The sequence below is a fragment of the Salvelinus alpinus genome, chromosome 29 (genome assembly GCF_045679555.1).
Source record: "Salvelinus alpinus chromosome 29, SLU_Salpinus.1, whole genome shotgun sequence".
NCBI classification, from domain to species: Eukaryota; Metazoa; Chordata; class Actinopteri; order Salmoniformes; family Salmonidae; genus Salvelinus; species Salvelinus alpinus.
In genome coordinates this window covers 43688610-43714066 of record NC_092114.1, presented here as the reverse complement: position 1 = coordinate 43714066, position 25457 = coordinate 43688610, and the positions used below count along the sequence as shown (strand labels likewise).

Below are 25457 nucleotides of genomic sequence, written 5' to 3'. Positions count from 1 at the left end.
ATACATTTAAACTCAGTTTTTCACAATTCCTGACATTTAATCCCAGTAAAAATTCCCTGTCTTAGGTCAGTTAGGATCACCACTTTATTTTAAGAATGTGAAATGTCAGAATAATAGTAGAGAGAATGATATATTTAATCACATTCCCATTTACATACACTCAATTAGTATTTGGTAGCATTGCCTTTAAATTGTTTAACTTGGTTCAAACGTTTCGGGTAGCCTTCTACAAGCTTCCCACAATAACTTGGTTGAATTTTGGCCCATTCCTCCTGATAGAGCTGGTGTAACTGAGTCAGGTTTGTAGGCCTCCTTGCTCAAACACGCTTTTTCCGTTCTGCCCACAAACTTTCTATAGGATTGATGTCAGGGCTTTGTGATGGCCACTCCAATACCTTGACTTTGTTGTCCTTAAGCCATGTTGCCACAACTTTGGAAGTATGCTTGGGGTCATTGTCCATTTGGAAGACCCATTTGCGACCAAGCTTTAACTTCCTGACTGATGTCTTGAGATGTTGCTTCAATATATCCACATAATTTCCCTTCCTCATGATGCCATTTATTTTGTGAAGTGCACCAGTCCCTCCTGCAGCAAAGCACCCCCACAACATGATGCTGCCACCCCCGTGCTTCACGGTTGGGATGGTGTTCTTTGGCTTGCAAGCCTCCCCCTTTTTCCTCCAAACATAACGATGGTCATTATGGCCAAACAGTTCTATTTTTGTTTCATCAGACCAGAGGACATTTCTCCAAATAGTACAATATTTTTCCCCATGTGCAGTTGCACACCGTAGTCTGGCTTTTGAATGGCGGTTTGGAGCAGTGGCTTCTTCCATGCCGAGCGGCCTTTCAGGGTATGTCGATATAGGACTCGTTATACTGTGGATATAGATACTTTTGTACCTGTTTCCTCTAGCATCTTCACAAGGTCCTTTGCTGTTGTTCTGGGATTGATTTGCATTTTTCGCAGCAAAGTACGTTCATCTCTAGGAGACAGAACGCGTCTACTTCCTGAGCGGTATGATGGCTGCGTGGTCCCATGGTGTTTATACTTGCGTACTATTGTTTGTACAGATGAATGTGGTACCTTCAGGCGTTTGGAAATTGCTCCCAAGGATGAACCAGACTTGTGGAAGTCTACAATTTTTTTCTGAGGTCTTGACTGATTTCTTTTGATTGTCCGATGATGTCAAGCAAAGAGGCACTGAGTTTGAAGGTAGGCCTTGAAATACATCCACAGGTACACTTCCAATTGACTCAAATGATGTCAATTAGCCTATCAGAAGCTTCTAAAGCCATGACATAATTTTCTGAAATGTTCCAAGCTATTTAAAGTCACAGTCAACTTAGTGTATGTCAACTTCTGACCCACTGGATATGTGATACAGTGAATTATAAGTGAAATAATCTGTCTGTAAACAATTGTTGGAAAAATGACTTGTGTTATTCACAAAGTAGATGTTCTAACCGACTTGTCAAAACTATAGTTTGTTAACAAGAAATTTGTGGAGTGGTTGAAAAACGAGTTTTAATGACTCCAACCTAAGTGTATGTAAACTTCCAACTTCAACTGTATATACTTTTTTTTTTAAACAGTTGTCACAATTTAAAATTAGATTGGCTTTTGGCCCAATATAACTGCCTTAAACATTTTACTCAGTCCTATTATCAATGTTTTACTTATTACAAAGAAAAAGTACAGAGAATCCATCCTTGCTAAATGTTACCATAGAGCCACATCAATCATTCTAAATTACAAGTCTGGTTTATAATACCTGTTGTAACCTCATGATGGCATTTGTCCGTGTTGCAATTATTCTCAGCACGCATCAAGATCAAAAAGTCCCTACTCCCCCCCGCATTCAACCCCATTGTGTATTCTGATAGAGATGACGTACTGACATGGGGTGTTTAATTAATCTAGCCTCGAGTGTCACCTGATCCCGTGAGCTTACATTAAACGCTGCACGGATATGATAACGCAACGGTAATCAGTCTGGTAATCATGAGGCTGGAATTCATCTGTAATGACAGGAATTTATGACAAAGAAATGTTATAATTTTTACATTTGAGAGGATTATTATGACCTAGCATGACAGCTAATGTGTTAGAGGAGACAATCTTATCATTCATCTTGGTCTCATTCTGAATGTAAATGATCATTAAACTGTGATGACGGAATAACAAGATGTCAGAATCAAAGTTCAATGTGACTCAAACGACAGAGCGATTTCTTTAACATTGTAACTCTACTGTTCTATTAGATATTCATGGACAGTTTTCCTGACCAGGAAATACCCCTCACTTTGTGCCCCCTCTTCCACCCTATGCTTGCACACACGCACGCACACATAACAACCCCCCCCCCCCCCCCCCCCACACACACACACACACTAACCTGGCTGTCTACCATTGATACAGTCTAGACACAATCAGTTATACCATGTAGCATTTTAACCCAGCATTTATAAAGCATCCTCCTGGGATCTACTCAATTCTAATTCAACTCCTTACTCTGTGACCCACTTATTTGACAGCAGCACTGTTAACATTTTCAGAAGCCTTGAGTGCCTACACCCCTCTGAGCAACAGTCACGGCAATGGAATTTCACAACAGAGGCAAAATGCAATCGCATCCTCATGAGTCTTGGTTTTCATGGCCATTCCATCTTTTCATTGTTAGTACCATGTGCAGTGAAATGCTTCTAAGCAGTAAATGTGATTACATACTGTAGCTTTGTAACCAAGCCAAATAATCTGCTCCTACTTTTGTATATTACATATTAATGTTAAATAAGTGCCTTTCATTTGCATCACGCAAACGGCCTTTTTTGGCGTTTTTGAAATGCTCTAAGCACAGATATGCACATCCCCACATACCACAAAAGCTCAGCATTTAACACCATAGTACCCTCCAAACTTGTCATTAAGCTCGAGTCCCTGGGTCTCGACCCCGCCCTGTGCAACTAGGTCCTGGACTTTGACGGGCCGCCCCCAGGTGGTGATGGTAGGAAACAACATCTCCACCCCGCTGATCCTCAACACTGGTGCCCCACAAGGGTGCATTCTCAGCCCTCTCCTGTACTCCTTGTTCACCCATGACTGCGTGGCCCTGCACGCCTCCAACTCAATCATCAAGTTTGCAGATGACACTACAGTGGTAGGCTTGATTACCAACAACGACGAGACGGCCTACAGGGAGGAGGTGAGGGCCCTGAGACTGTGGTGTCAGGAAAATAACCTCTCACTCAACGTCAACAAAACATAGGAGATGATCGTAGACTTCAGGAAACAGCAGAGGGAGCACCCCCCCATCCACATCGATGGGACAGTAGTGGAGAAGGTGGAACGTTTAAGTTCCTCGGCGTACACATCACAGACAAACTGAAATGGTCCACCCACACAGACAGCATGGTGAAGGCGCAGCAGAGCCTCTTCAACCTCAGGAGGCTGAAGAAATTTGGCTTGTCACCTAAAACACTCACAAACTTTTACAGATGCACAATCGAGAGCATCCTGTCGGGCTGCATCACCGCCTGGTACGGCAACTGCACCGCCCTCAACCACAAAGCTCTCCAGAGGGTAGTGCGGTCTGCACAACGCATCACCGGTGGCAAACTACCTGCCCTCCAGGACACCTACAGTACCCGATGTCACAGGAAGGCCAAAAAGATCATCAAGGACAACAAACACCCAAGCCACTGCCTGTTCACCCCGCTATCATCCAGAAGGCGAGGTCAGTACAGTTGCATCAAAGCTGGGACCGAGAGACTGAAAAACAGCTTCTATCTCAAGGCCATCAGACTGCTAAACAGCAATCACAAACAGAGGCGCCGCGGCCAACATACAGACTTAAATCTCAGCACACTTTAATAAATGGATTAATGAAGGTATCACTAGTCACTTTAAATAACGGCACTTTAATAATGTTTACATACCCTACACTACTCATCTCATATGTATATACTGTATTCTATACCATCTACTGCATCATGCCTATGCCGCGCAGCCACCGCTCATCCATATATTTACATGTACATATTCGTATTCATCTCTTTACATTTGTGTGTTTATAAGGTTGTTGTTGTGAATTTTGTTAGATATTACTGCATTGTCGGAACTAGATGCACTTGCATTTCGCTACACTCGCATTAACATCTGCTAACCATGTGTATGTGACCAATAAAATGTCATTTGATTTGAAACAACAGTAGGTGCTCATACTCAACTGCTGTACCCATACTAAAGTCAACTTATGAATACAGATATGCAGAGCAATTAAACATCATTTTAGTTAGGCCTGAAGAACTGCACTAGACTAATGTGCACTGAAAATAGACCATCATCGTAAAGTAATACGAGCACATTGATACGCAAATGATGTGCAGTAATGTGTGAAGATAGAAGTCAAACAAAACATGTATCATGACTGTCCTGTGAGGATCAGCTTCGTGGGTGGATGACTTCGGCCACACCCCCTCTCGCCTGCAGAGGGGGGGGGGGTTGACCGTTCACACCCCGTTGTAAATCAATGATTAGAACATTCAGCTATCTCCCTCTCCAAATTCAAACAGGAATGTGCCTTTGTCTACACGGACATTTTCCTCTGAAACTATAACATGTTCTAAAGCAAATACTGTAACAATATTTCTAACATAGAACGTGGGGAATGGTCAGAGGCGATCTAAAGAATAATAATGTCATTTTAGTTGTTATTTTGTGATGTCATTAAAAATGTTATAGAGGAAATACTGTAACTTGAAAAATATACACAATAGAATACAATGCACAATATCCTCTACGTTATGTATGAAATATGATGAAAGTGTTTTTGTTGAGAGGGATGTAAATCTTAGAAACTATAAGAGGAAATGTGTACAAGTGAGTAGTCACCGCCCCTTGAGTGAGGTCAGAGCGTGTCAGCCTCACAAACTGCCCCTTCTGAATGAACTGTATAAAACAATGGGTTAAGAATTAACATATCAGACTAGAAAGGCGTCGAGCTGCAGCTCACATCCAAAGTGGTTTGAACTCTGAAATCTCAACGAGGTAGAGATGATAGTCACCTCCCGGACAATCACTGAACTTAAATGGGACCATTCTACTATTCTTCTCAAATCAGCAGAGTACGCTACTCTCATCACCCAATGGGAACCATCGACACGGCTGGCTAGCCTATCTTCAAAGAGGCAGCTTCAAGAGCGAATGGAAGGGAAATCAACTCTGTAGTTCTGTTCAGGACTACACCACGAACCAAGACATTTATACGTAAATACATTCATGATTTCTTACTCCAAACGGGCTGTGGTTCGTGTGCAAAGTATATGATTACTGTGAGAGTAGTTTCTAAATGTATCAAAGTATTATGTCTCTGTCCCTCTCTCTTGCCCTCCCCATCTTTTTTTGTAACATGTGTCAGTGCGCTAGGGACCTGATTTAATGTATTAAGTGTGCATGTTTATCCTGTGTTACCATTTAGTTAGCTAGTAAATAAATAATTAAACCAATTTGTGTAGTACTGAATCATAAGTAAGGCTGGGTTTTTTACAGATGCAGGTTACAACTGTTCAGAATGATGACATGATACGAGGTTATGATTAATCCATTGACTGTTTATGGATGTGATAGGTAAAGACGTTTAGAATTTAATTTGGGAGATGGTAACTTTTTAAAGAACCGCTCTCGTGGTGCCCCAATTCCTAATAAGTTAATTGTTAGATGATTCATTTAAATCGCATAACTATTAAACAAAGTTAGTTGATTAGATAAATAACAGTCACCAGATTAATGAAATTAAAGTCACAACACTTCTTTAAACATTTATCATGGCTCTAGTTGTCTCTGGGACCCACTACACAGCAGATTCTCTGAGACTGTATTTCTACTCCTTGCTCTGACGCAGGACATGACTAAGATAGGGTGGGGACATACTCAGAATTTTTTAAAGATGCTGTTTAAAAGCACCACATGACAAAAACATGTGTACAGAGATGCACAGGGACATCCTAATAGGTGAGTTTACTGCACATGGAGAGTAATTATGATTTACACAGAGCGAGAGAGAGAAAGAGATAATGAGACCGAGAGATAATGAGAGAGAAAGCGAAAAAAGGAATTATCCCCTTACCTCAGCACCATGGGCAGGGCTTTTTTTCCTGAGGGCTGGGGAGGGCTCGGCAGAATGTAGAGGGGTTGGGCCGCCGTTCTTCAGGTGCTCCCCCGAGGGCAACTTTGGTACACTCCACACAGGAACACCATCTGCAAAGGGAGCATATGAGAGGGTCAGAACCAACTGATTTCTGACCACGTTTAGGGGGGTACACTGACAGCTGGGATCTATGAGCAATTGGCCAGATCTCAAGCTTCATTGATTTGTATTGACTGATATTGATTGCTCTGCTATGATGTTGTTGTTGCAGAGAAGGAATTCAGGAAGGAGATGGTAGTGAGGTTGGGGGGAGCTCGTGAACTATCCACATCATTCTCAATTTTTTTTCTCAATCAGATAAGCTTTTCCTTTTTAACACAAAACAGAGATAAATATCGGATAGGCTCACCTGGATCGCCTTCATATCCCTATCTGCCACACAGAGACAACAGGAAATTACATTTGAGTGTATGTCTGACGATGGACTTGCGGCGCTGACATATGACTCAAAAAGCAGTATGGTTCGGAGCTCGAAATGAGAAACAAAATGTACTGAAAGAGCCTGCAGGACTGGTGAGAAATCATTGTCCTGAGGGTCACCAGTCTGATTGTTTTGTTGCTACTATTTTGTGAGAATTTTTTGTTTGTTGTTGGGAGGTTGATTAATAGTTCTCTGTTGTAGCACTATTAATCTGAAGGCCATGTCTTTTCACTTGACAAGGTGTTTTGTGTCTTTCCATAAAAAGTCTAATTGAAAACTACACCATTTACAGGACTGCTGCAATGAGGCTATAGAATATGGGAAGGAATGAAAAATTGAAGACTTCCACTCAGGGACGAGAGTGTGCAGTTTGCTAAATCATAGGAAGAATCGAAATGAAACAATGCATTCTGACGGTGGTCATCCGTAAATGTGTTTGATATGAAATAGACCTACATACGGTGTGAATACATTAAGGAGATGAACAAGTTATGTATTTGTGCCTATGATTTGAGGTGAAACATCATGTGATGTTTCTGTTTGTTAATAATCTGACTTCCCAGATATCAAGGACTAGAAATGGATCGGATGAGGTAATTGTAACCTGGGTATTGTTCCACTTCCACCTGCATGTCATTCAGTGGCCACCTTTACACTACATGTGTATTGCTAAATCTTTGTAACATGATCCATCAGCGACATGGGACCGTTTCAGTTGTTTAACCATTTTGATGAGCACAAATAACTGACCAAAGGAATGACCATGCAATCAAGACACTGCAAATAGTGTCTTGAGCTGCTTAAGCTCTGCAGTGCCCACCTTGACATATGATTCAGGTCTATAAATAGTGTACACCCACACAAAGTTCAGCTACTTATCTAGTATGACGAGCTCAAACGCAGGCTGCAGCCTACCTAACGCGAGTCCGTGCAATCGAAACCCTGCAAGTAGAGTGCTGCTAAGGAACCTGCTTCCAAATTCCATTCCAGTTCAAATTGGGTTAACGCTAATGCACCCGCGTCTCTCTACACTCTCGTATCCATTATTGAGGGACCAGTTGTGCTGAGTCGACTGGCGAGGTGCCCAGGGGTTTTTCTACCTGACAAGAGTGCTTTGATACTGCCTTCCAGACAGGCAGAGCCCTCAGTAGTGTGGGCAGGCAAACCGTACTGTAGCTGATGGTATCCTCCATTAAAGAATGCATGCACATAGGAGATAGTACTGTATAAGAAGTGGCAGCACTGCTGAGGTCCAGCATTTTGCATTGCCGAGGTCCCTGGTTTGTTGCATTTCTCTACGTAATGTAATGTGTAGTCGTATTAGTTAAAGGAACAAAAATAAGAGTAGACAGAAGTAGTGAAATATCTTTGTACAAACCTAAAACCTTTTTTTTATATGTGATGAAATTTGGCCTGTTATTCTATAAGCAGTTACGCAAATGTTATTCAGGATGACCATGAGAGTGAGATAGGGATTGTAGGGAGAAAAATAAATAAATTAAAAATTCACTGCAGCTGTCCATTCTTATGGGGAAAGAAAAACATACATTTCTTGAGCCAGGAATTAATCCGTTTGTCCTCCCTGATGTGGCAGTCACTGAATAGCTGTGAGCTTAGCGATGGGAGTCCCACAATGATGATGTTGCACGACCAGAAACAGAAGAAGCACCTAAAACAGTGTGTTTCATTGACAACAGGCATGCATGTGAAATGGGTTGTGTTGCAGGCCAGGGATATTGTACGGAAAACATTCATGCACTACACGTTTCCAATGGCCTTCCATTACAGGGCTTTGACCTCAATGCTCCTCATTTGCGTTGCTTTACCCACCCAATACTATGCCAATTTTCCTCCTCCCCACCTCCCATATAAGTCAAACGCATTCAGCTCTCGAATTCATTTCAGGTCTCAGTGTGACATGCCATTTGATTTGCCCCTTAGTTCCATTCTAATCGAGACATGGCACATTTGCTAGTTCTTTCACGGTGGGGATAAACTCTTGGCCAGGCAATTCAATTCCTTTATGGATTGTGATCTCCAAAAAGGAAACGCTCCACATTAAGCATTTTCAAATAAGGCGCCAGCAAGCTGTTTAGAAGTGGGTGCGCAAGAACAAAGAGAGCAATGAGCAGCCAGTTCCTCCATGACACCACTGAGTAGGCAGCCCAATAGAAAGTACAAGGTTTGTGGAAGTTCCACAAAGACCCTAAAAGCTCCAGGCATACAGTACTCACAGTGCCAAACAGATTCTAAGGCGGTGGTCCATTGCGTTCGAGCCCTGAGGGACCGTGCCAGCCAGCCAATTCGTGGTCCGACCGCATGCTTGGCGCTTTTCGGGCGCCATGCAACAACGTGACCCTGCCCATGCAGTGGGTGTGGCAAGGGTTGGCTAAGGACAGTGTGGAATGGATTTTGACCCCCGCCCCCGCCCAACACTCCAGTGCGCCACAGTCCTAATCTGGAATAGTTCCATGCCAGTGCCACCTTCACCCCGGTTACCCTTAAACCCAACACCCAAAACAACCCTTCTAGGGCGTGGGGGGTACATGCCGGAGCCGGGGCACAGCAGGTCCCCCACAAGACGACGCATTGTGAGCCAGGCAGCGGAAAGAAACTGGTTTGTACTTGCGGCCTGGCGGTCCCACTCCACACCACCCCCTGTCTGACGTACAGGGCAGGGTGACTGTTAGGACATAAATAAGGAGAACACCAGAGGAGAAGACATAAGGAGACAGAGAAACAACCTCCATCCCAACCCTCATTCCCACCCAAATCATTCCATCCACTTGCACCAGAGGGAGGTTGGTTGCACTAGGGTCAGCTTCAGCCACAACCTTATGCCAAATTTAACCATGTATTTAAAAGATTGGGAAAAGCTGGAAGGTTTTCTTGAAAAGGGGCGAATCCTAACTTCCAACTGAAGTCAACTTTTCAGTTAGTCTTCCACCGACATTCAATGCATCTCCAAGTGAAATTTTGACTTAAGTGGAAGTTAGAATTCACCCCTTAGTGCTGATCCAGGGAATTGAATGATCAATATGGGTGGAGAAAGCGGATTCTATAGCAGGACAGTATTGAGGAGGACTTCCACCTTCACCCATCCAAGCAAGTCCTTTTATTGTACATTCCAACACCCATCAACCCACCTCTATGCCCAAGAGGGATCATAGACATACATGGAAGCACCCTAAGGCTGCACGAATTTTGCTTTGAAAGATCTTTATTGGATCCATGGTCTGGCACAGAGAGGGTTAACATGGCAGATAAACTGAGTTGTAGGCACCTTTGTGTATTTGGCATAGATTAACTCCAGTGGAAACTTTCAAGTGCATAGATGTATTGTAGTAGGCTCTTTCATACACACATTCAAACGTGACATGCACTGACTAAGGGACACAGATAAATGCTTTTGTTAACCTGTTGTAAACAATATTGATCATAAATACACACATAATTATTAGTTTGAGACGGAATAATATCAATGCCATTCATCAAGACATAACAAAACAATTAAGGAAATACATACAACATCAATTAAACAAGAACCAAAACTACAAACTATGAAAAGACAACAAAGATGCAACATTCAACAACATGTATTACAGACACTCAAGTTCAAGGCTCCGGTTAGATAAGGGCAAGGGCCACATTCCACCTCCATGATCATGTGGCCCTTGCTGCTGCTGTCGGGGTCTGGAAGAGGGGACGGGGGGGCCAACGCCAGGAGGGGGATGCCCGTGGCACACTCACCAGAGGGGGGACCGCGGGTGTGGTTAGGCTGGGAGGCCTGGGGCTGGCTGTGGGTTTGGGTCTGTTGCAGGATATTCAGGCACTCTCCCAGGCAGCTCAGGGTGGCGGCCGACGTGGCTTTGAGGAGCAGGAGGTCCTGGTCCAGGCAGGAAAGGGGTCCTCGCGTGGGGAGGGACTCGATGGATTGGACCAGGTTCTTCTGTTGGCCCTCTGCTTGGCTCATCGCCTAAGGGAGGACAGGACAGAGTTAAAGGGTTTGTGTCAATTTCAAATCTGAGTGGAGGGTGTTAGAGAAAATAGTGAACTTTTAAATATATTGAAATTATATGTTTGACTTGAAGAGCATACTCATTGACACCAACAGTGATCTTCTGATAATGAACTAATAAAACCACTTTTTCAGAGTAAGTTTGACATTTAGATATAATACATTGACACATACATGTACCTCAACTTTAGCTAGCACTCGTCAACCTTAGCTGCCAACTTTATCAACGACTAAACGTTGAAGGGGTTATATCTGACCGATGAATAGAGGATTTTGTGGAATACGTGTTCGGCGTCTCTTCTCTCTCCGTGTTGTTATGTTCTAGTTTCTGTGGGAATGGCTGCAGCTGCTCCCTAAGCAACAGATGCACTGACCTCACCGCGACCCTGAGAATGCCAGGGCAGCAGACACAACAAACTTTACCTTGGGAAATCTCTACGAATCAGCCTAGCGTGTTTCTATTAATACTGCTACATGCCCGGGAAATGCTTGCCAGAATATGCTGGATGTTGCCAAATAACCAGCTTCTCAATGAAGCCTAGGTAAATTGAAAATTAGGTCAAACTTCATATTTGGCTAACTATTCCTTTTAATACGAATCAGTCCTTATGAATTGAATAAAATCAAATCAGTTTTGACTAACTACTGAGGAAATCAAAAAGGTGTCATGGTTTCCCCCATGCTTCATATATTCATGGGGATCCCTGCATGGGGAGGCTGAAAAGGACATGAAAAGCCTGTAAACCATAGTGGTTCTAGCTAGTGGCTACTCTATGGGTATTTATTTTATCCTGCAATTGGTCACTATTACTCCTGAGCACATGTATATATTAGTATCTATTTATATTGCTACTGGTCACCATTACTGCTGTTTACATGTGCCTTCAGAAAGGATTTGCACCCTTTGTCTTCTTCCACATTTTGTTGTGTTTCAGCCTGAATTCAAAATGGATTCCATTTATTTTCTCTCTCTCCCCCCCATCTATTCTACACACAATACCCCATAATGACAAAGTGAAAACCTGTTTTTAGAAATGTTTGCAAATGTATTGAAAATGAAATACGGAAATATTTCATTTACATAAGTATTCCCACCCCGGAGTCAATACATGTTAGAATCAAACATGTATTTTTACTGCTCTAATTACGTTGGTAACCAGTTTATAATAGCAATAAGGCACCTCAGGGGTTTGTGGTATATGGCCAGTATACAATGGTTAAGGGCTGTATCCCCGTAAATTTGGTATTGGCACTGACCTGTATATATCTTCCTATTTTATTACTCGTGTTTTTAATAGTTATACTATTGTGACATTGATTACTGAACTGTTGGGTAGAGCACGCAAATTAAGCATGACAAAACTTGTGACAAAACTTGAACTAATTCATCTGGGTTGTTTATCATGCTATAAATATTTCAGTGAATTAATATTGTATAGCTTCCCAAACACACAGCAGCCCACTCTTCAATGGCACATCTGTTTTTTCGCTGACTGACAGATTCAGTGAGAGCCATTACAGCCAGGGTTATATTGTGGTACTTCCACTGATACGGAATAAGTGGCTAATCCAACTTTATTTTATTTATTTTTATTTTTATTTCACCTTTATTTAACCAGGTAGGCAAATTGAGAACACGTTCTCATTTACAATTGCGACCTGGCCAAGATAAAGCAAAGCAGTTCGACACATACAACACATAGTTACACATGGAGTAAAACAAACATACAGTCAATAATACAGTGAAAAATAAGTCTATATACAATATGAGCAAGTGAGGTGAGATAAGGGAGGTGAAGGCAAACAAAATATATATATAAATAAATAAAAATATAAAAAGGCCATGGTGGCGAAGTAAATACAATATAGCAAGTTAAAAAAAAAAAGTAGAGTAGAGATAGTAGAGATAGAAAAAGTAGAGATAGAAATAATGGGGTGCAAAGGAGCAAAATAAATAAATAAATACAGTAGGTAAAGAGGTAGTTGTTTGGGCTAAATTATAGATGGGCTATGTACAGGTGCAGTAATCTATGAGCTGCTCTGACAGCTGGTGCTTAAAGCTAGTGAGGGAGATAAGTGTTTCCAGTTTCAGAGATTTTTGTAGTTCGTTCCAGTCATTGGCAGCAGAGAACTGGAAGGAGAGGCGGCCAAAGGAAGAATTGGTTTTGGGGGTGACCAGAGAGATATACCTGCTGGAGCGCGTGCTACAGGTAGGTGCTGCTATGGTGACCAGCGAGCTGAGATAAGGGGGGACTTTACCTAGCAGGGTCTTGTAGATGACCTGGAGCCAGTGGGTTTGGCGACGAGTATGAAGCGAGGGCCAGCCAACGAGAATGTACAGGTCGCAGTGGTGGGTAGTATATGGGGCTTTGGTGACAAAATGGATGGCACTGTGATAGACTGCATCCAATTTATTGAGTAGGGTTTTGGAGGCTATTTGGAGGCTAACTACAATACAAACAGAACAAATGTGATGTTATTGATCGGACCAGCCTCTGGTAGATAATTTCTACAAACACTGAAATGAATCAGTGACAAAATGGGGACTGCACTGCAATTCTACGTTCTCCTTCAGAAACGCAAATGACTGACCCGCAACAGGTCAGCATATGTGAGTTGAGTAGCTGCAGGTCAGTGGATCAGTTGTTAATTAAACAACTCTCATCCAACCCACCACTCAGACAGAGGCCCTGTGTCCTAACATGAGGAGTGAGCCCCGATTTTCACTAGGATTAGCATGGGTTTAGTGTATTGAGGCCAATGATGTATATAAACCCCGGACTGCTGATGCTCTGTATGGCCATTGAGAGGTTTTGAAGCCACTGGTCGGCCATATTGGCACTCCCCAGTAGGAGCAGTCAGCCATAGAAATTCTACTGTATTTCAATTAAATGTTTCAAGAACAAAATGACATGTATTTAAGTACAGTTGAAGTTGGAAGTTTACATACACTTAGGTTGGAGTCATTAAAACTCATTTTTCAACCACTCCCACAATTTCTTGTTAACAAACTATAGTTTTGGAAAGTCAGTTAGGACATCTACACAAGTAATCTTTCCAACAATTGTTTACAGACAGATTATTTCACTGTATCACAATTCCAGTGGGTCAGAAGTTTACATAAGTTGACTGTGCCTTTAAACAGCTTGGAAAATTCCAGAAAATGATGTCATGGCTTTAGAAGCTTCTGATAGGCTAATTGACATCATTTGAGTCAGTTGGAGGTGTACCTGCAGATGTATTTCAAGGCCTACCTTCCAACTGTCAAGCCTCTGCTTGACATCATGGGAAAATCAAAAGAAAATCAGCCAAGACCTCAGAAAAAGAAATTGGGCCCTCCACAAGTCTGGTTCATCCTTGGGAGCAATTTCCAAATGCCTGAAGGTATCACGTTCATCTGTACAAACAATAGTACACAAGTATAAACACCATGGGACCACGCAGCCATCATACCGCTCAGGAAGGAGACGTATTCTTTCTCCTAGAGATGAATGTACTTTGGTGCGAAAAGAGCAAATCAATCCCAGAACAACAGCAAAGGACCTTGTGAAGATGCTGGAGGAAACAGGTACAAAAGTATCTATATCCACAGTAAAACGAGTCCTATAACGACATAACCTGAAAGGCCACTCGGTAAGGAAGACGCCACTGCTCCAAAACCACCATAAAAAAGCCAGACTACGGTTTGCAACTGCACATGGGGACTAAGATCGTACTTTTTGGAGAAATGTCCACTGGTCTGATGAAACAAAAATAAAACTGTTTGGCCATAATGACCATCGTTATGTTTGGAGGAAAAAAGGGGGAAGCTTGCAAGCCGAAGAACACCATCCCAACCGTGAAGCACGGCGGTGGCAGCATTGTGTTGTGGGGGTGCTTTGCTGCAGGAGGAACTGGTGAAATGATGTGGATATATTGAAGCAACATCTCAAGACATCAGTCAGGAAATTAAAGCTTGGTCAAAAATGGGTCTTCCAAATGGACAATGACCCCAAGCATACTTCCAAAGTTGTGGCAAAATCGCTTAAGGACAACAAAGTCAAGGTATTGGAGTGGCCATCACAAAGCCTTGACCTCAATCCTATAGAAAATTTGTGGGCAGAACTGAAAAAGCATGTGCGAGCAAGGAGGCCTACAAACATGGCTCAGTTACACCAGCTCTGTGAGGTGGAATGGGCCAAAATTCACCCAGCTTATTGTGGGAAGCTTGTGGAAGGCTACCCGAAAAGTTTGACCCAAGTTAAACAATTTAAAGGCTACCAATACTAATTGAGTGTATTGTAACGACCCTGGGTTTATAAGCGCGGAAATCGACGCTGCTTGAGCTTGCTTTTGCGGCACAGTCGATAGCGCGCCGGACTTCGGGCTAGAAGGTCGAGGGTTCGAGACCTGCTCCCTGCCTGTTTCATTACAGTATGTAAACTTCTGACCCACTGGGAATGTGATGAAATCATCCTCTCTACTATTATTCTGACATTTCACATTCTTAAAATAAAGTGGTGATCCTAATTGACCCAAGACAGGCAATTTTTACTAGGATTAAATGTCAGGAATTGTGAAAAACTGAGTTTAAATGTATTTGGCTAAAGTGTATGTAAACTTCAACTGTACTTTGTTGTTGTAGTGGGGACAATAACATTAGTCGTCTCTAAATGACACTAAGGACAATTTTATATATTTTTTATTTAGCTTACATAATATAATGTAAAAGTATACATCCAGAGAGAGAGAGAGACTTCGAAAGAGAAAGAGAGACTTCGAGAGAGAGAGAGAGAGAAACAGAAATAGGGAAGAGTAAGAGAGAGAAATGGATAGGAGAAAAAGAGAGATACAAAGAGTCTGAACCAGGAGTCCAGGGCCATATAGCATAACAGTATTTCCTACAAAGCCAATACAGTATGCTGCAGTAAAATCTAAAAATAAAGCTATCTCATGTGGCAGACATGAGACTTCACACTCACGGTTGATTCAACATGACCTTGACTTAGACAGAGAGAGACAGACAGCCCATCAGTAGAGATAGCCTGACTGAATTAGGCCAGTCTCCATCGGTCAGGGACCAGGCTCCTTACTGTAAAACAGTCATGAGTCCTACAGCCCAGATACAACAAAGACTGTGTCCACCAGGGGTGACCTCTATACTACAAACCTCTGCAACAACATCCTTCAAATGGTCATCAAAAAGAAAGATCCTTCAAATGGTGACTCACAATGACAATTCCCAGCGAGTTGTATATAGGAGTATACGCTTTGTATACACAGCTCATCTCCTTGTCTTAAGACTCCAGAGCAAGGAAACAGAGGGTCCACAGAGAGTGCACCAACTAAAATAGCTCGGTCCCAAATGACCACCAGTGTGGAGGTAGAAACCGTGCAGAGACTGAAACTGCCTCCCTTCGTTTCCCACTTGGAGAGACGATGAGTATAGAAATAACCTGACCTGAACCATCGAGCCATGGCTGTCTAAATGCCCAGTGGTTTGCTGCTCTACTCAGGGAGTCCAGGCGTCTGATGGGTTCACGTCAGCCAGTTGTGACAGGCAGCACTGCTGGAGTCGAGTCACGTGGCCTAGTCTCCGAGCTGGTCGGATGGTGACGGAACCTGCGATTGAAAGGCAACAGCATGATGGCAGCGCTCCCAGTGTTCACATGGAGGATGTCATCGGGGGGTGTTGGGTTTGGGTTTTGATGCCCAGTTGAGTGTTAGTGTGCCGTGTTTCCATAAGACTGAGCAGAGCTGTTGGCTCATGTAGAGATTTACTGGGGTGTGATATATGCTACTAGTGTTTACTACCACAGCCCACCAAGTCACAGCTACTTACAACTACACTAAGCAGCAGTCTACCTCTACAACCTGCCAAACCACTGCCATTCTCATGGGATTTCAGACATATTTGACCAAATGATTATTACAGGAGCTAGGAAAGTTCCTTAATCATGAGTGAAAATTTGAGTCTAATCCTATACTACATGTAGCAAAAATATGGATGAGATGCCAACGGCATGACAATAGATGTTGGAAAGACAGCACAAACTAATCTGGGACCACTGTCCTGTGTCATCTCATAAATCTCCCAGTAAGCAGGGCAGGACAGCGATGCCACCTCCCATCCCAGAGCCTCGACGAAGGTGTATAAATCTGCCTCCAGGCCCCAGCTCCATTCCCTCTCTGTCACCACCTGGACTGGTGCCAGCCACCTTTATGGGACTTAATTTCCATCGTGAACAGAAAGGCAGTACAACATACAGACAAGGTGAGGAGAGAGAGAGAGAGGGAGGGAGAAAATGGAGGGATGCATAGAATGAAAAATCAGGCCAAGGAAATAGGGGAATGTTACAGGGCTGTTTTTTGGGGCAGAATGCATAACATTGAAACAGCATAGAGAAGAGAAAGACAACCCAGTTTCCTATAATCTAAATCCAAATTCAGAAGGTCCCAAATAAGTGTTTGGGTTATTTAACGATCAAACCATGTGCTTGAAATCCCTCTGGGTTCATTTCAGGTAACAAGTGTACTTTCCAAGTGGTGAGAAATGTTGCCACTCCTGCAGTAGTTTCTCCATTCGTGTTTTTTTTTATACACCCTATCGTTCTCAGACAAGATCTCATGTTAAACAGTTATTTTCAGTGTTAAGAGTGACGCAGCATAGGACATCTGATCTGAATGAGGAATTGAAAGGGCTTATGAAAAATTGAAATTCTTACAAGAATGTCAAAAACCTGTAGTGCTGATCGATTAACCAAAATGTTGGTTATTTTTCTCTTTAAAAAAAAATAATTGACCAATGTCAGTTCAATTATTTGAATTCCATTACGTTTTTGTTTTTTTAAACCTGCGAGCTCAATGAGCACATCGCACACTTTCTCTAGAGATAAATTGGATCTAACATTAACTGTGCAATGTAGTAGGGAGTTGTAGTTTCCAACAGGCCTATATTTTACATAGTTTAGCGCATAAAACATGGTAATTAACAACAATGACCATAATCCATTGCGCGCATATATTTGTCCGGTCTGTTTCTTTCAGCTTGCTAAAAAGAACGCGCAATCGCGAGGTGATAAAGAGAGCAGCTGTTGCTTCGCGAGGTATCTCAACATGAAAATACATTATCTAAGTGATTGATAGTTGGTATTCAGCTGTCATAAAAGTATGCCTTATTTACTTTGAAGAACTACTAAAATAGTGAGTTTGTCAGACATCTCTATAGAGCTGCTGCCTATTCTGAGATGACTTGGAATGAAAAAATAAAGCCATCAAATAAAACAAAATGTAATGTACAAAACTGAAATATTTTATTAAAGTAATGTGACTAAATAATAAGCAGTAATGGGCAGTCACTACCATCATGGGACGTTTATTAATTATTTTATTCTGTGTTGTTACAGCATAAAACCCACATAATGCATAGTGCATTTTTTTATACATCAAAACCGAAAACCGTGGTTATTTTTTAATAATCGAACTGAAACGACCAACAAAAAAAAAACACTAAATCGTTCAGCACTAACAACCTGCCACAGTGTTGTTTGAACACTATGCCTTTGAGGACAAATTCGAGAGCTATAGTTTCATGAGGTGCCATGGCTCCTTACTCCCCTCTGTTCATACTAACTAGCTGAGTCCCTGTCATCTTAGGTGATCCAATTCCTCAGCAAAAAATGTTTTACATTACTTATTTGCTAACCTGCTAGCCGGTGTACTATTCACCAATGCCCTTCTAGAGTTCCAGGTTTCTGAGAAACTGTACAAAGCCACCTTGTTCCAGAAGCAGAGCCTCAAAGAGAGCAACCTTTGCTGTTGGCTCTCATACCTGTGCATTGATACAGTGTCCGGTAGCTACAATAGGAATGATACATTCTGACCATTCATGTCCTTTACCCAGTGTCTCAGAGTGAATGGGGGGAAAATTGTGTTATTTGTGCCATGTAGAACCATGTAGATTTATCAGTAACTAATGGAACTAATGTTCTGCCCTCCACTCATTCCTGGAAGGCAATGTCCGACAGAGGCAATGGTACAGCACACAAGTGTGTCCACTGCCAACACTCCATACACCATGCCTGTCACGAGTCTTGTCCTGGAGGCAGAACTAAGCGGTTTCTCCTTAGATAGATAGGCCAGCTGCAAAATTGGCTATATTGTAAAAAGTCATGAAAACAAAAATGTGCTTTTTGGTCTTAATTTAAGGTTAGGGTTAGGCATTAGGGTTAGCAGTGTGGATAAGGTTCGGTTTAAAATCAGATTTTATGACTTTGTGGCTGTGCCAGCTAGGGATCACTATGCAGAGCTGCCTCCAGAACAATGACAAAAAACTATTTTCCCTGAACTCTAATTCAGGGAAAAGACATAATAAATTAACAAAAATAACAAAGCCAACATTTTTCTAAAGATCAGAGTATACACAATCCATCACTCATTCCAGTAATTTCCCATTTTACCCAATGTACCTACCGACGCTCCTGAAAAAATATATTAGGCATACTTTTTGCAAAGCTTAGACGAAAAACTGTTTCTCGTCTGATACTAGAAAACGCTTTGTCATCAGTTCGGGAAGTCTTCCCATCAGCTGAATTATATAGATAAGATGACTTGAATACAATTCAGCAGACAAGTACACAGCCCACTGACAATAGGAGGAACAAAACTAGACCGCTAGGGATAACTAAACAAAAGCTAGAAAGTCGTTCCAGGGCGAAAAGCAGAAATTTGTGAATGAATGCATGTGAGCAATAGCCTGGTTAACACAGATTGAATGCTGTGCTCACAATGATAAGTGCAGTGTTCAGTCTGATTTAACCAGGCTATCCGAGCATGAAGACAGAGCAGATGTGGACCAGGCTGTGGCCAGAACTGGCAGGTTGGTAACTCCATGGGGTATAATTGATGCAGTACAGGGCCCGCTTAGCACAGTCTGACACTGATAGAATTTTCCCCTAAAGAAAGGAGACATACAACAAAGTACAGAGTGCGTTTTGGAGGATGACTAATGGTAATCGGAGGGGTTCTCAGTCATGAAAGTACTACTCCAAAATGTCCATGCAAATCAATGCCAAATTTGGCAATTGGTTACTCAACCATTTTCGCAAAAACTGGAATTACCGGTATAATGCCCTTTCATCCTCTTCAGACACACCACCTCTCCAGTTCAGACTTCAATCCATTAGGCACACCATCAGCTTGCGCAGCGTTTTCCAAACTCGGTCCTGGGGACCCCAAGGGGTACAGGTTTTGTTTTGGTTTTTTTAACCCTAGAACTACACAGCTGATTCAAATAATCAAAGCTTGATGGTGTCATTATTTGAATCAGCTGTGTAGTACTGTTAAAAAACAAAACGTGCACCCCCTGGGGGTCCCCAGGAGCGAGTTATGGAAACGCTGAGCTAGCCTTTTAGCTTCCCCTTTGTCGCATGCCATTTTAAGCAGTATGGATATATACAGAGAAACGCCAAGCCAGCTAAAGCTACAGACATAGAGCGCAGTGCAGTCAATGTTGATAGGGTCAGAAGCCAGGACAAAAAAAATTGTTGCTGAACTCATTGCACCAATGGCCAACCTGAGGGTAGGCAGAAACACTGAACACATAGGACAAGAAATATGGTGCAGTATTAAAATAATAGTTGTTGGGGTCAATGTTGTGGTCAATTTAAAATGACTGCGTCATGTACTTTGAACAGAAATATTCCCTATTGTGTAAATAGTACATTTAAAAATCCAAACTCCATGACTCCAATCTGTCAGACATTGTGATGAATTTGGCAGTCTCCCTAGCGCCTACGACAAAGAATTATCAATACAGCCAGAGGGACAGTTTCAGGTTCAGCCCACCTCTTTGACCTCCAGTAGTCGGCCGGGATACTGGTTCTTGGCCCGTCGAGCAGCGGCTGGGGACTTGTGGTGGGTGATGGTCACGATGTTGCTCGGTGTGCCCGGACACGCCAAGTGCCTCTGGATACCAGGCGATGAGGAGGCTGGTGGGAGGAGGGAGACGCTACGGGACCGACCGGAAGACGACGAGCCCTGAGAGAGAAAGACAACAACAAAAAAGAGTGAGGAGGGATATGTGAACTGCCACACCCACTACTTCCTACTTCTATTTTTATCTTCTAACATTCCCCTGTATCCTATGGTTTGTGAGTCAAACCAGAAAAAAAAGGGGGTTTAGCCTTCTTGAATAAGCTTGGGTACTATATGAAAACCATGTTGCAACCAATGCCTGACGACGGGCAGCAAACCGAAGACTGCACCTTGTGGTTTCCTTAAAAGGGTCCACATTTCAGTCGTATGAGGAGAACCGTGACTAAACCTTAGCCTGGGCCTCCCTGTTATTACAAACCCCAAACAAAACCAGAGCAAAAGCTACCACCTTTCCAGTGAACTCAACTCCTAAATTAGCTTCAGGTTACTTCCCTCCTGACAAGAGCAAATAAGGTACGTAGAGGTGAACGAACAGAAATGTAAGAAGCCACCAACCAAACTTAAAAAGTGGACCTTTGCCTTCCGTCTTCTTTATAGCTCTACACCACCAACAAAATCAAATCCGGTTATCTCCTTCCTTCTTTCGCCTTCCCTCCCTCTCTCCCTTGCTCCGTCTCTCCATTTCCCTGCCCTCTGTATACTGTCTGCCATGTCTCTCAGTCGGAACCCGTCGGAACCCTCCATCAATTTACAGCAGTTCCAGAGAGACCGCGCACCTCCACCCTGGATACCAGAGGTCTGGGCACAGCACAGCACAGTCGAGAGAGAGAGAGCAGAGGCAAGATAGATAAATAGATCAAATAAACGACTCTCTCCCTGAGCACTGCTCACCGGAGGAGAAACAACTCGGCTTCCATTTTGGAAGCAGCAACTCTCACTCCCAGGACCACAGAGCCATAATAGTCACAAACGGAATAAGGCACATTGTGACACTGCAGGAAAGTGCAGGATACTTTATTTCCAATGGCCGCAAGTATGTATGTGTATCATTCAAATTCTCACCCTAACAACGTTTCAAATCACGAGACGGCAGCTTTCTGTGAGAACAGGGCCATGAAGCTACAGCAGTGAGTAAATCAGATGGGGGAACACTCAGCATTTAGATGTGTCCAATAGCAGCTCAGGTCTCTCCTCTCTAAAACTGGCACAGAGCTGCAGGCATTTCAGAAAAACTGCAACAGTGAGAAGATGGCAGAGTCATGGAGACGGAGAGAGGGAGCAAATGAGGACGAGTACCGAACCCAGAGAAAGAGAGAGAACCACCTGTATCACTGAAGCTGGGAGAGGAAAAGTTACTGTCATGCATGGCTTACGTTAGCTAGCAGATTTTAACGGGCTAATGTGATGCTCCATTAGCCATTACAGGATAGGTACTGTTTGTGGAGTAGCACAGAGAATTTGACCAACCTTAACTTGGCCATACAATCTTAGTTCTTGATTCGGCCAAACATGTATCTTCTAAAAATGTTGTGTCCAGTTGCAGGCGTTTCATTTGAAATTATAAAATGCTCCGTTATTAAAATGCTTCTTTTTTTTTCTCCATGAAGTAATCCAACAATGTGTACAAATCTTTCCTCATTGATTGAGACAGGTGGGTCTACCCCAAGGCGCCGCATGTCACTCACCTGTGTCAATCAATGAGATAAGATTTTTAAATAAACAAGATGGAGGCATACACATAAAAATGTAGCATTTTCAAAATGCAAACAAAGCACCTACAAATGGATACTGACATTTTTGAAGGTACATGTTTGGCTGAATCGAGAACAAATATAGTATCGCCAATTTAAGGTTGGTCGAAAATTCTCTATGCTTCTCCCAACATCACCTATCCTGTAATGGCTAATGGAGCAACACATTAGCCTGTTACAATCTGCTAGTAAGGCTAACTTATGAATCCTGCAAAAATGATTCAAGCTTGTGAACTATGCTACTTGTTCTACCTTTCAGAGGGTACAAAAAAAAAAGTGTACTAAGGAAACGCTCCAATTTCTGTATTCCATTAGTTCTCCAATTTGGGAAGGGTAAAGATTTACCACCGCTTGGTTCATGCCTTTCCCTATTAGGAAACACTTGAGTGACTGAATCTACATACACGGTACACATAATGCAATCACTCTCCACTTACACAGCCTCAGCAGTATTTCAACATGCTCCCTTCCCCTCGTCCCAACAGGCACGTCTGCCCCTCACAGGTGTGCCCTTCCTGCTTAGGCTGACTTGGCCCTCCATAACAGAACGTGGGTGGTGGGCACCACATAGGTCAGGAGACGGTATCTAAAAGACAGAAATAATCTACTGAAATGTATCTAATGTATCTACAGTGGGGCTGAGCTGGGCCGGTTAAGAAGAACCTGAAAGAGAGACTGGTACCGAATACCCGCCTGAGAAAACCACTCCTGTATCAAAATAAATTATATTCTAAGGGTTCTGTAGGGAATTACTTCCACAAAAGAGCCGGGGTGAGAGGAATTTCAAACATCAAATGAGAGTTATTTTATAACACAGTAGAATCCGCTCTTCCACTACAGTGTGGTACAAAACGTAGCCTCGGGCAATAAGAGATGCCTTTCTTCCTTACACGAACCAACTACTGTACAAAGAAAGTCATTGTCAATACACCAGAGAAAGGATTGCCATTTGTAACTGGTGACCGACACATTGAAAGAAATTGATTGAAATGCGTGACAGCTTTTTGAATACAAAGTTTAAATCTCCACCGAAAGCGTAAATAAGCAGCTAAACTGAGGAAAGTGCAGTTTACTTATCAGTTGTACACCCAGCATTGGCAATAATAAAAACTATAGAACAGAAATTCCCTCATTCCCCAAGTGTATTTCAGTGCTCAGGCTATTGTAGATTGTTTATGCTAAGCTAGGAATACATCTTAGACTTTGGAGGAGATGTGATACTGATCTCTGAGGCAGAATGGGAGGCTTAGACACGATTAGACTACTACGGTTGTCTGTCACGGTACAGGAACCCAAAAAAGCTCACCCGCTTTTGACACGAGGAAAAAAAAACTCCTCTTCTTATGGGAGCCTTCCCCTTACTGATCCAAGTTAAGGAGTATAATTGGACTTCTGTCTAGTCAACTGTGCAGCACTTTTTGAAAAAGTGAATAGCTAATGCGCTGTGTGTGAGAGTTTGCAATGAAAGTTTTCAAGCTGGTATTCAAGAACATAAAGGCTGTTTCTACACTTTCAAATATATGGAGGATTGCAGAAAGTGAGAACCAGGACACAACGAGAGATGAAGACATGGACAACCCTATAAGTGTATTTATGTCTATTTGTGTGTTTGTGCTGGATCAGTTATTTGTACAGGGAGAGTTGTTGGTACAGGGTAGTAGCTCAGGTGTGGACGGGTGCATCTTGACTCACCAGCCCCTCCTGGCTGCCTCCCGTCGTTCCCTCCGCACTCAGGTTCTCATCCGATCCCTTAAACTTCCAGACCTAAGGCCAAACACACACAAAAAAACATAGAACTCAGTACAGGGTCGTGTTCAGTAGCTGGGGAAGTGGAAAGATATAACCTGAACTTGTCTAATAAGAAAAGCTCATTTTTGTTTTCCCATTACAAAACTAAATGTGCCCTAATGAACATGACCCAGATGCAAAACGGATTAAGTTTCTTCCGTCCACTGTTAAAATGAACTGGGTCGCCACACTACTATACAGTAGGTTCTAAATCTTCACTGTTCCCTTCACAACCCAGTGACTTCCAAACCAGGCTGTCAAGGCCCACAGCAGAGATCCAGAGGATGGGGTAACTCCATAATGAGGCTGATACTCCACTGTCACATGGAGACTGGCTTCAATGTACCCCCGGACAGACACAGTGCATAGCCAGCAGAGACCAACAATAGGGCTGTACAGGAGCTCCAGAGATGGTGAATGCATGGTCTGCTACCCTCTTATCTATTATACCAAGAGAGCAGGAGTCCATAACCAGCCATACCGCCCCAAATTCTATTCACTCTCCAAATCAAGTCTACATTGGCAATGGATTAACACAAACTCATTTACATAAGGAAACGTGTTTCGATTGTCTTTTTTGACAGGAAACAGGAACAATATTTATGAGAGTTATTGTGCCACGAGGCAGGGGTGGAGGAAATGGGGCTGATGCATAATAGGGGAGCGCGAGGAGATGCAGACAGAGAGAGCATTGTTTGTAGACTGCTGCGGTGCGCACTCACACAAATCAGTCTGTAGACATGGGGAGATGGTGGGAGAGGGAGAGCGAAAGCAAAGGAGAGAGAGAGAGCGAATGAAAGGAAGAGAAAGAGCAAAATATAGTATGCTGAAGAATTGGCCATTTGCTGGAACAAATTTACCTACAAAAGGAAAAAAAAACATTTTAATACAGACAACACAATATGCTGCAGTAATTTTTTTTTTTTTTACGAAACGCTCAGGTGGCAGTCCTGATTCAACAAGACCTCGACTTGAATCGGACTTTCCCAGACTTTCCCACACAAAAACTTCAGAAATAAAAAGAGTTCATAGGTTTGGAAGGGTTCCACTTCGAAGCTATTGCCAGGTGGCACGTACCCAGGTTACCCCTCACTCTCAAACAGACAGAGGATCAGGGATGACACTATTTTTAAAAAAGGGAATAGCTGACTCCCATAAGTCCTACTGTAGCAGCCGCAGAGCCCTATGGGAGAAGATAGCAGGAGAGTCAGAGGGGTAGAGGAGGGAGGAGCAAGTGTACGAGCGGTGCCAAGACAAGGTGGAATCTAATAGAGAGGATCACTCTCCGAGGTGATGGTAAGCATTCGTGTCTACACTAGAATTACTCATCTGGTATACAGAGCCTCTATAAAGTA

At 42.8% G+C, this 25457-nt stretch overlaps 1 protein-coding gene across 2 annotated transcripts in view; it reads right to left on the bottom strand.

Annotated features, from left to right (window-relative positions):
* Positions 1 to 25457, bottom strand: part of LOC139558801 (oxysterol-binding protein-related protein 10-like) — an 84239-nt gene that overhangs the window by 38828 nt on the left and 19954 nt on the right. For both annotated transcript variants that reach the window (XM_071374235.1, XM_071374236.1), the window contains exons 4-7: positions 24007 to 24078; positions 20474 to 20665; positions 10381 to 10606; positions 6129 to 6259 (exon numbers count right to left, since the gene is read on the bottom strand). In XM_071374235.1, the coding sequence (XP_071230336.1) occupies positions 6129 to 6259; positions 10381 to 10606; positions 20474 to 20665; positions 24007 to 24078 (621 nt within the window). The remainder of the gene's footprint in view (positions 1 to 6128; positions 6260 to 10380; positions 10607 to 20473; positions 20666 to 24006; positions 24079 to 25457) is intronic.